This window comes from Rhinolophus sinicus, chromosome 7 (assembly GCF_057876585.1).
Source record: "Rhinolophus sinicus isolate RSI-liver-muscle chromosome 7, RSI-T2T, whole genome shotgun sequence".
NCBI classification, from domain to species: domain Eukaryota; kingdom Metazoa; phylum Chordata; class Mammalia; order Chiroptera; family Rhinolophidae; genus Rhinolophus; species Rhinolophus sinicus.
Genome location: NC_142507.1, coordinates 53515765 through 53526482, shown reverse-complemented (window position 1 = coordinate 53526482; position 10718 = coordinate 53515765). Strand labels below are relative to the sequence as shown.

General features: G+C 55.8%; 1 protein-coding gene across 1 annotated transcript; it reads right to left on the bottom strand.

Moving 5' to 3' along the window:
* Positions 1–7772: 7772 nt before the first annotated feature.
* On the bottom strand, positions 7773–10504 carry S100A9 (S100 calcium binding protein A9). The gene is made up of 3 exons (XM_019713206.3): positions 10348–10504; positions 9799–9964; positions 7773–8167 (listed from the first exon to the last, which is right to left on the bottom strand). Exons 2-3 carry the CDS (start codon positions 9937–9939, stop codon positions 7886–7888), a joined length of 423 nt encoding a protein of 140 aa, XP_019568765.2. The 5' UTR covers positions 9940–9964; positions 10348–10504; the 3' UTR covers positions 7773–7885.
* Between the last annotated feature and the right edge of the window lie 214 nt (positions 10505–10718).

Here is a 10718-nt window from a genome sequence, read left to right as displayed (position 1 = left end):
CTTGACAGTGTCTGCATTTTTTTCCTTTCCGTGCCCATGGCCCTCAGACTTGACCGCAACCCACCCCTGCTATTCTGACTGCCTCGTTTAGACCCCTGAGGTCCCCTTCTCTGTGTTCATTTGTTCACCTATTGAGTCAATGTTCACTACTTGTGCGTTCATTCATCCCACAAATATTCACTGGGCATCTATGATTATAGCCAGAGACCCAAGACACAAAGCTTCTGCTGTCTTGGGGCTGGCATTCTACTGGGGTGGGGATAGAAAATAAATAGGCAAACAAATAAAAATATATCCTCCGATACCCAGGTAGGCAATGGTAGGATGTGATGAGAGTTAAATTGGGGGAGTAAGGTTGGGGGAGGATGTCTGCTGGCTTGGATAGGCTGGTCAGGGAAGGCACGTGCGCAGAAATCGGAAAAGGAGGCAGGAGTGCAGCTGGCAGATATCTGGGACCAGGAGTTCCTGGCAGAGAGAAGCTAAGGCCCTGAGGCGAGCGTGAGGATTAGATGACCTAACTGCACATCGGAAGCACTTAGCACAGCACCGATGCTGAGTGAGCACTCGGCCAATGTCAGAATTAATAGTAAGATGATAATTTATACAGGAGGTGATCAGCGTAGCTGGTTAGCTGCTATCTCTGCTGCAGCCACCACAGGCGAAGGTTGTTTTCAACCAGAGCAAAGATTGAGGTTGGTTTTAGGGGGTCACTTGCACAGTTAAAGTTGACCAGTGTTTGACCAAGGGGACAAATAGGTACGGTCTTTCTCAAAAGGCCCTTCAACCAGACCAAGCTGTTGTCCTGAGAAGTGGGATTCCTGCTTAATGCATGTCTGTGGCCACTTCTGAGGATATACTGTCGTATTAGAATCTGGTAGAAAACAACAGCCAGCCGACAAGAACACAACTCAGTGTATTTGCCATCATGAAAACATTCCCCAGCCGTGATTTTAAAATAGCCAACTGAACCACTCATTGGACTTAAATCCTATTTAGAAAAATGTTAAGGGCCCCCAGAACTTGGTTAAAATCTGTCCGTCAGAGGCACCTGAGGATGAAGAAAAGCGCCCTCAGCTGGAATCGGATGTGCTTGGTTAGCCTCCCAGCTCCCCGGCCCCTCGGCCCTGTGAGTTGGAGCCAGTGACCCCTGCTTCTCTGAAGCTCAGTCTTTTCATCTGGAAAGTGCGATGTTTGGACAAGGTGATCCTATTGCCTCCATGAAAATGCACAGCCTGATGGTGGCAGGTACCACAAAACAATCCAAGGCACACGAGGACTGTTAGAGCCACAGGACCGCAGAGACTGGACCTGTTCTCTCCAGCGTCCCAGCACCAATCTCCTGTCCACCGCCGTGAGCCCTAGTCTCCAGCCATCCCAGAATGTTTCCCAGTTTCCTCGAGAACCGTCAGACTTCTTGGGTTTCGACCTGGTGCCCTCTTGTTCTCTTTGGCTGAGGGGCCCTCTCCCCTTCATCGCAACCATTGTAATGTATCCTTCGCACCTGTTCTAGGCCCCAGGGTGGGGGGCTTTTTTTTGGCTCTGGAACTCCTGCTTGTCCACTAAGGTCCCACCGAAATGTCACCTCCTCCAGGGAGCTCACCCATTCACACACCCGCACATATTTCCACCTCCCATCCAGAGTCATTTTCAGCTTGGGGACTCTGGGGCTTATCTGCCTGTCATGCTGTCAGGCTCCTGTGGGGACGATTCGTCCGACGGAGCCAGCCCTCTGTGCAAGGGCGGCAGTGTGCCATAAGGGACACCGGTGTCATTCTCTTGGGTGCTATGTGTGCACCACCTTGCCCCTCAGAAAGACCTTTCAGGCAGGCTGCTGGCACACCGCAAGCCAAGCCAACTTGTGTAGCGGGGCTTTGGAAGTCAGGAGAAGGATCTGGATTCAGTGGAATGGCTACTGAAGCCCCCGGGGCTAGAATGACCAGGACTCAACATTTTAACTTGGCCAATATAGACAGTCTTCAAAGTTGACAGAAAGCAAACTAGACTGTCAAGACCTGACTTCCTGTGTGTCTCTGATTTCTCTCATTACCTAACCTAGTACTGGGCACGCAGAAATGCAAGTCTTGCCCTTTCAAAACTCAGCTGGGCTCAATCTGAGGGAGATTTCCTCACCCCTCCTCTCTCTACCCGGCCTCCCCCCAGCCAAGAAGGTGGGTACAAAATGCCTCCTCGGTGCTCCCAGGGTGTCTGTGCTCATCACCCACCTTTGCTTTTCGTTCTCCCACACGTAATATTGAAAATGTCTACTGGGGTGTCTGTTGCCCCCATTAGACCGAGGGCTCCTTGAGGATACAGACGGGGCTCAATCAACGCCACTGAGCCTCCTCCCTGGTCCCCATGCTTCTGCTCCTGACCTGTCATCCCTCCTCCACATGGCGGCCAGAATGAGCCCCTCCGAGATCAGTCATATTGTGTCACTTGCTGGATTAAGACCCTCCAGGAGTTTCCAAGTGCTTCTTGCCATTCAGACCTCGTTTTTGTTGTTACCTCCCCAGGGAGGCCCACTGGTTCCCCGCCTCACCTTGCTGTCACTCTGTCACGTCTTGCTCTTTTATGTTCTGCGTGGAACTCATGCCCACCTGCACGGATCTATTATTTATTCCTTGGCGTGTTTCCTGTCGGACTCCCCAGGAGGGCAGGGCCGGCGGCCTCCTCTGTGACCGAGCTGCTGAATGAAGCCCTGCTGAGTGTGGGTTTAATTGAATCCAGTCACTGTTTTCGAACTGAGGGAATGAACAACTGACATAAAATGAGAGTGAGATGCTGTGGTGATGGGGAGGTGGGGGAAGAAGCTGAGTCTCTTCTCTTGGGGGAGTCACCCCTGGTTAGGTGTGACCCCAAGTTCCTTCTCGAAGGCATCCCCCTCCCGAAGCACCCCAGCCACTTGGGACGGTACCTCACCACCGAGACTGGAGGGCAGGGAGCAGCCAACGAGGAAGAGACTGGGAGAGAATGAAGGAAGGGAGGGGGCAGGGAGAGGTGAGTGGTGGTGAGGGGGTGCGCCTCTTGCTGCTAGGTAGCATTCTGACACCTGCCGTGCCTCCTGGTGCCACCGCCCCACCTCAGGGCTCGGTAACCATCCCCTTCTTTACTGTAGAATCTGCACGTGACAATTCTGGGTACATGAGCGGAAAGGGGAGAACTCTCAGAGAAAAGGGGAGAAATGAGGGGGTACTCAGACAGAGCCAGCCGACCCGCCCTCACTCATATCCCTGTCTCCTGTGTACGGGAGGGGCTGGGGTCCAATCCCAGGGAGCTGGCTGGGGTGTTGGGGTACAGGGACTGAACACTAAGAAGCAAAACAAGACTTGAGCAACCAGTAGTTTCAGTCCTATTGTCACTTTGGTAATTGGAGTGTCAAAATCCATGACACAGGGCTTTGTAAAATGTAAGTTTTCAGCAACTGCCGGGAGGGAGGCCTGGCGCTGAGGTGGCTTCTGGATCTTACTTCAGAGGGACGCTTGGGTCAGGGTTGTGTAAGGTTGCCTCAGGGCTGGTGAAACCCGAGGCTTGTCTTCCTGTTTCTCCCTAGAGTTCTTGGGAAAGAGCACGGAGCTCTCTCCTTTGTCTTCGGGGGGTTGGGGGCAGGCCTGCCTGGCTGAGATGGGGTCTGGGGTACTTGAGGACCTGGCCGGATCCATCTTCTCTGAGACGTGCCCCTGGGGCTCCCCTCAGCCCTCACCTGGACAGTCTGCCCCTGAGCCTTGTACCTGCCGTCTGTTTCCCACCTACAATCCACCCCACATACCACACTTCGACTTTTCTGAAATGCAAATACGATTGTATCATTTCCTCTCTAAAACCTCCCCTGCTTCTGCACTCGGCCATCCTGGCCTAGATTCTGGCCCCCTTTCCTCAGGACCTCCCTCCACCCCTCGCACCTTGGGGCCCCTCATTCCTGCTCAGACTCCACATCTGCCATCTTCCAGGCCTGTGCACACAGGCTCTCCACCAGGCTTGACGTCCCTCTACCCTGGTCCCTGCAGGGGGACAGCCCAGCTGAGGACAGACTTCTCCCCTCAAAGTCCCCCTGGACCTCCCATCTCTCTGGCCTTTCTTTTTCCTCATTAGAAGCATTTGAGGACTTGTGTCATCTGCCCTGCAGGTCTGGTAGCGTCTTAATGACAGGGCGAAGCATTGTTTCCCATGGGGGGCTCCTCGGAGAATATACCACGCCTGACACACAGTAAGCCTGACACACAGTCAGCCTGACGCGTGGTAAACCCACAGTTAGAGTCTTTTGAGTGAATCAATGAGTGGACTGACAAGTGAGAAGATCATTCATCTCTCCCCCCAATTCCAGAAGCATCTCACATCACCCGGGCACCCAGAACATTCAGAATATTATTAAGCATCTAGGCAGAGTGTGGTAGGTCAGGCTGCCACGGTTCCTTCCTCGTGCCTCCCGAAAGTCATCCAGAAGTTCAGGTTCCACGGCTCAGGACAGCGAACCCTCTTCCCGGAACTGGAGGGCAGTCTCTGATGACAGGTTCTCTGTTTTTCAGTCATTTTGATACCGGGGGAAATCCCAAAGTTCTTATTTCCCTAAAGGATGCATTAATCATAGAGGTAGTCACCCATTCTCACTTGGGGTGGGAATCTTAACCTTGACACTGACACTCTCCTTACGTTAGGAGAAACGTTTGTTTTGGAATGAACGGGGGCTAATGGGATGGCAGCGGCTGACTCTCTTAAACTATGTCTCTAGAACATCCCACAGGGCTGTGGAAAGCCGCTTGCTGTTAGACCTTTCCCTGGGTCTAGAACAATCTCCTACTTAGACTGAGCTAGCAGGGCGATAGGCAAAGGGAGAACCCTTGGCATCTAAGAAGCCCTGCCATCCTGCTGCTCAGCTGTCCCATCCTCTCCCAGCTTCCTGGTTGCCAGACCGCGGACGTGTCCCTAATGTCCAAGCCTGTCCCCACCTCACATCTCGCCACACAACTCCCACCGCACTGGCCAGCTCCAGCTCCACCGGGGCCTATGACCACCCTACCTTCACCTGCTCATGGGTAATGCTCACTCAGAGCTTGGTGCCCGCTGGCCCCTGGGGATAAGCAACAAATCAGTCGAATCCCTGTCTTCAGGGCGCTTTATTGTCAGACTTGCTGATAAGGGTTCCAGTTCCCTACTGGAAGTGCAAAGATAGAAGCGTCAGAGACTTCTCTGGGCCTGGCAGAGGAAGCCCCTATGTACTTGAGGAAGCTGGGTAGTCAGGGAGATTTCATGGAGGTGGTGACAGAGAGACCCCAGGGAGGGGAAAACATTGCTAGTGCAAAGGTGCAGAGGCCAGAGAAAGCCTGCATGCCATTTAGGGAAATGTTTTGAAGAAGTGGGTGGGTGGCTGCATGGATGGAAGGGGTTAGATTTATTCTGTGCCCCTGTAAATGTGGTGGGAAACTGGTATTAATGCCCAGCAGGCATGAGGACCCAGACTCTGGCTGGGTGTAAGCACAGACCTGCCAAGTGTCGGTGCCAAAGAAGGAGGCTCCTTTCCTGGAGGAGTGCCGGCAGGGCTGTTGGGGACACACCTGGGGTGCGGCAGGTTGGGTTAAAACAGCAATTTTCAAACTTTCTTTTTCAAGACAAATCCCTTCCTTCAAATGGAAGCTTCTAGCGTACAACAGAGAAAGACTGGTACGACTGGATAAAGCCGGGGAGGGGCTTAGACCCATCAGCTCCCTGCCCCCTACCTTCCAGTTTGAGGTTCCATGATGATATCCAGAAGCCTTCCATCTACTGGATTTAATCCCATCCTCTTCTTCCCCCACTTTCTCCGCAGCAGCAGGAAGCATGTAGGAAATCTGAGGACATCTGTATGTCAGTATCGGTTGAGAACCTACCATGTACCAGCCACTTCTCTAGGTGCTGGGGATAAAGCAGGGACTAGGCCAGAAGCCCCAGACTTGGCCCTCACGGAGTTCATGGTCTCGTGGGAGGCAGTCACAAACGTCTTCGGGGCACATTGTGATAAGTAATGGTGGGCAGAGGGGTGAGTGGAGTCTCCCCTCCCCTCTCCTCCCCTCTCCTCCCCTCTCCGTCTTCCCTTACTCTACCTTACCCTAGTCTAACCTACCCTGCCCTACCTTACTCCACCGTAACTCTCCCCTACCCTACATTTCCCTCCCCTCTCCTCCCCTCCCCTCCCCAACCTTACCCTACCCTCCTTTACCTGAAGCATGGAGTTCTGGCAAGGCCACTGATACAACCCTGACCTCCCAACTCCCAGACTGGTTCTCTTTCCCCTACCAAGCTGCAATCAGAAGGGGTGACCTCTCCCGGGACAGGAAGGTGAGGGAGCAGGGCTGTCTGAGGGTGAGTGTCCCCAGCTGTGGAGTCCTCAAGTTAGGCAGGGAAGGGATTGGGGGCTTCTAAACTCTGCTCCCCAAGTTCACGGCCAGCAGTGGCTCCTAGAAACACCCTCGTGCCCTCAAGTGGAAGCCCTTACATCTTTGCACCCACAGCAGAGGCCCCAGGGGTGTGCGTGGGGCGGGGGCACCAGGCAGTGTGGGAGAGGCGACTGTGATCCGTCAGCTCTGCTCTTCCCCTCACCGCCAGGGAAGCAGCTGGGAGGCACAGCTTGCGGAGAAGATGGGTTTCAAGCCCCTTTCTCTGTCGTGGCCAACTCCAGCATGGTAGGATTCTGGACTGGTCCGTTTCCCACTCTGTGCCTGGCTTTCCCCATGTGTAATATGGGGACAGACTGGGCGTAGGTGGCTGGCAATCTTCCTCCAGCTTCCCCTGATCCTAATTCCATCATCTTCTCTCCGCAGGAAGGGTGGCACAAGGCAGACACCCCTGATTTGGGCTTTGGTCTTTGGAAGGCCCACCCCAGCCTGGTGATAACCTGGGCACCTTTTGGTGATGTTGTCAGGCCCGAGGGCCAGGGGAGATGGCAGAGGAGTCACTTGCATGTGTGTGAAGTGAGCAGTTGGGTGTGGAGGCCGCTGGAGGCGGGGAGCTGGGAGCCAGGCTAGGCTGCAGGTTTTGCAAAGAGAGGCAGGTGCCCCTGCTGGCCTGAGCCCTCAGCTACTGACCGGGATGGAGGAGCCTCAGTCACCTCAGGGTGGTCAGCTTGCCCACAAGACTTAGCACCAGGGCCTTCAGGCCTGAAAGCCTCTCTGGACCCAGAGTCCAACCTCCCCATGGGGTGGGTGGGCATGGGCCGGACTCCCTGACTCTCACCCCTGTGCACGGGCCCCAGTGTCCCTGGGGAGCGTGAGACACTCCTCACTTAAGAGACACCCACTGCTCCTGTGGCTTCGGAGCTCCAATTGTGTGTAAATACACCATCGAGGCTTGTCCCCTCTGCCCAAACTCCCATATTCCTCAGGTGCGGCCCGTCCAGTGTGCGTCTGGAAACTTGCAGAGGAATTCGTTTCCATTAGGAAAGAAACGGCTGTGTGGACAGTCCAGGGTGAAGAGGGCTTGTGGCTGTGTGTGTGTGTGGGGGGAGGTGTAGGGGCTGGCATCTCGAGGGCATGGGATATGGCCCTTTTGCTTTCTGTGGTGACAAGGCTGGACAGGGGAGTCCTGAGCTGGGCTGGGGAGACCGGGAGTAGAGCCTGAGGTCAGAGGCAAGGAAATGGTCGGGGCAGGGAGCCCAAGGGGCTCAGAACAGACCCACATTATGGCGGCGTCTCATCTTGGTATCATGAATGAAGGGGTTGAGCCCCATCAACGCCAGGGCTGTGCACCCCAGACCCCCGGGCAGGACAGGTTGGGAAGGGAGTGGAAGAACATGCAGAGAGTGCTGGCTTGGAGGAACACTTTATTTCAGCCCCGGCCCCAGCCCCACAGCTAAGGCGATGCCACATGCAGCCCTGGGGCCCTAGATGGGCGGGGACAGGGTGGCCTGGCCTCCTGATTAGTGGTTGTGGCTGTGGCCGTGGCCACCATGGCTGTGGCCGTGGCCGTGGCCAGATTGCTCAGTGCCACTTTTGTTCTGGCAGGTGCCGCGGCTCTCCCCGAAGCCTGGCCCGTGGCTGTGGCCTGTCCCTGGAGGGGCGGTCTTGTGCATCTCCTCGTGGGACGCCACCGTCAGCCGGGCGATCAGGACGGAGAACTCCTCGAAGGTCAGCTGCTTGTCTCCATTTGTGTCCAGCTCCTCCAGGATGTGGTTTATTGCTGCCTCATCCCTCTTCTGCTTCTGTAGGTTGGGAGAGGCGGGGCGGTCAGGCCTGGGTGCCGCCAGGCCCGGGGCCCGGTAGCACAGCAAGTGACCCGATGGCAGAAGCACAGGGAAACCTGGCTCCTGGGTCTCAATTCAAAATTAGAAACGACCATGGACAGGGTGCCCACAATGTGGCAGAGGCACCGTTTGCTTTCCCATTTCTTCCTCGTACAACCGGGATCGGACGCAGAAGCGTCATGTCCCATTCCCTCCACTTCTGCCGACTTCGCTCCCTCCCTTTCCATCACCCTCCCTTCCCTAGAGGTTACAAATTAGAGACGCTCGTTACAACCTGTGTAACGGGGAAGCACCTGAGGAAAACAAGATGATTCAGCTCTAGTGGAGGGACAGAGAGCAGGGTGGGTCCCCGCTGACCCCAAAGGGTGTGATAAAGTATGCGGGCAACGCAAGGTGAGGGAAGGATCCAGGTGAGGCAGAAGTGAGCTCGGCCTGTTCCAGTTATGCCACTCGCTGGCTGGGGCCCCTCAGCTAAGTCCCCTTCAGGCCCTGTGGGTGCCCAGCTCACCTCCCGGGCCCTTCCCCTGCTCTGGCAGCATCTCCGCTCGGTCTGTTTTTCTACAGTATTGCCATCGCCCCCGGGGGGGCGGGGAACAGTCACTCTGAGCAGCGCGTTGGCGAGGTCCCAGTTTCCCCTCCTGGCCCATCACTCTGCTTCTGGCAGAGGGTGTGGGTGATGGGCCGGCCCAGGCCTCGCACCGAGGAAACCTTGCCAGCACTACCTCTGGGCTGTGCTCTTTCTTGTTTGCCCTGGCTCAGCGTCCTGCTTGCTGAGGTCTGCCCCTACGGGGAGCCTCGTATTGCATCTCCTACTGCTGCACCATTCCACCCACTGCGGTGGGGAGGGCTGGCCACCAACCCAGGACATCTGCTCCAGGAATGCAACTGAGGCTGGGACCCGGGTGTCCCACCCTTCTTCCTCCAGGCCTCTCCTCCCCAAAAATGCCCAAATTGGTGAAGAAACCCAAAAGATCTAGTGGAACAAATCCTCTTTTTTCCTAGAACGGCACTAATCATTTTCAGATGGGTAAACGCGCGTCCTGAGAGCTGTGTAGCAGCCAGTCAGTGCTGGGCGGGGCTTTCCCACAGGCTGTTTGTTTGGTTCCCACTAGAGACCCTCGGGGTCGGAAGAGCCCCCTCAGGACTTGTCCCCAGCGTCTGCCTGAGGCTTAGTCTCCTCGGCTTCTGCTTCCTCCTCCACATTCGCGTCTCAGCTCAAAGGTCACCATCTCAGAGGGGTCCTTCCTGTCCACCGACCTAGGCAGTCACCTCCCCAGCCCAGCCCCACCCCCACACCGCACTCCCGTTGACTTTCTTTCAGGCACATACTGGCAATGGGTTTATCTGTGCTCTTCCCTGGTCACCGTCTTTGCTGTGTGTCTGTCTCTCCCATCGGGACACTGGGTCCCTGGTTGCCGCCACACACCCCTGCCTGGGACAGGGCCTGGTCTTTCTTGATTCTGCTGGTGCTGCCTAACTCGGAGCCCCTCCAGGGACTGGGCGCCCGCTGCCTCCGGAGGCTGGGCTGAAGGCTAGAATTTTCTCCTTGACCATTGCGCCTCACCCTCCCTCCTTAGCCCAGGCCCTACCTTGAGGAAGTTGGGCAGCTCCTTTTTCACCATCTGTTTGAACTCTCTCTGGTTCAGCCTGTCGGGGTGCGCCAGGCGCGTGGAATACTGGTGGAAGATGTTGATGATGGTCTCAAGGCTGCATTCCATCAGGGACGACATGCTGTCTTCTACCTTCCTGGTCCGTCTGAGCAGAGGAGATGCAAGGGGTCAGTGCTTAGGAGAAAAGGCCGGAAGCTTCCCTGACACCTCCTTCGGGTTGCTCTCAGGGATGAAGGGGGAAACAGCATAAAAAGGAAGCCATGGGCTGCAACTGAACTGGGAGGTGACCCTGTCCCTCACATGTGAGAAATGGGCGTTAGAATATCTGGAGAATGCCCCAAATCAGAGCGCTGGAGAACAGGAAGCTCCTGCAGAACAAGACCTAGAAAATGTGAAGGAAACTTTAAAGCGAGTGGGTCAATCAAGGAGGGCTTCCAGGAGGAGGGTTTGAAAGGAAGATGGCGGGGAGTAGAGGAAGAGAAGGCAGGCAGGCAGGCTCCTGCCCAGGGAAGCTGGCAGCTCACTCACCAAAGCAGAGAAGTCACGCAGAGGGGTTTGACAGGGCTGTTAGTGCCCAGCATTTATAGGCCACCTCTGGCCATGACTCTCAGCCCTCTAGTGGGCAGATTGCATCACAGGTGAGCAGTGTGGTAACCCCGAGTTGGGCTGTCACTGCCAGGAAGGGGGCTGGGGTGTGACAGGAAATGTTCACACAGATCCTTTTGCTTTTTTGTGAAATTCCTTGTCCTGGGCCTGGAGCTGGTTGAGGAGGAAGCTGGTTGGTTAGTTCACTTCCCCTACACCCCACACCCCTGCCCTCCCTAAACCCAGTCAACAAGCTGCCTCTCCTCTGGCATCCCTCCCTCCCCCTGCCCTGTTGAGGTGGCACCTTCCCACCT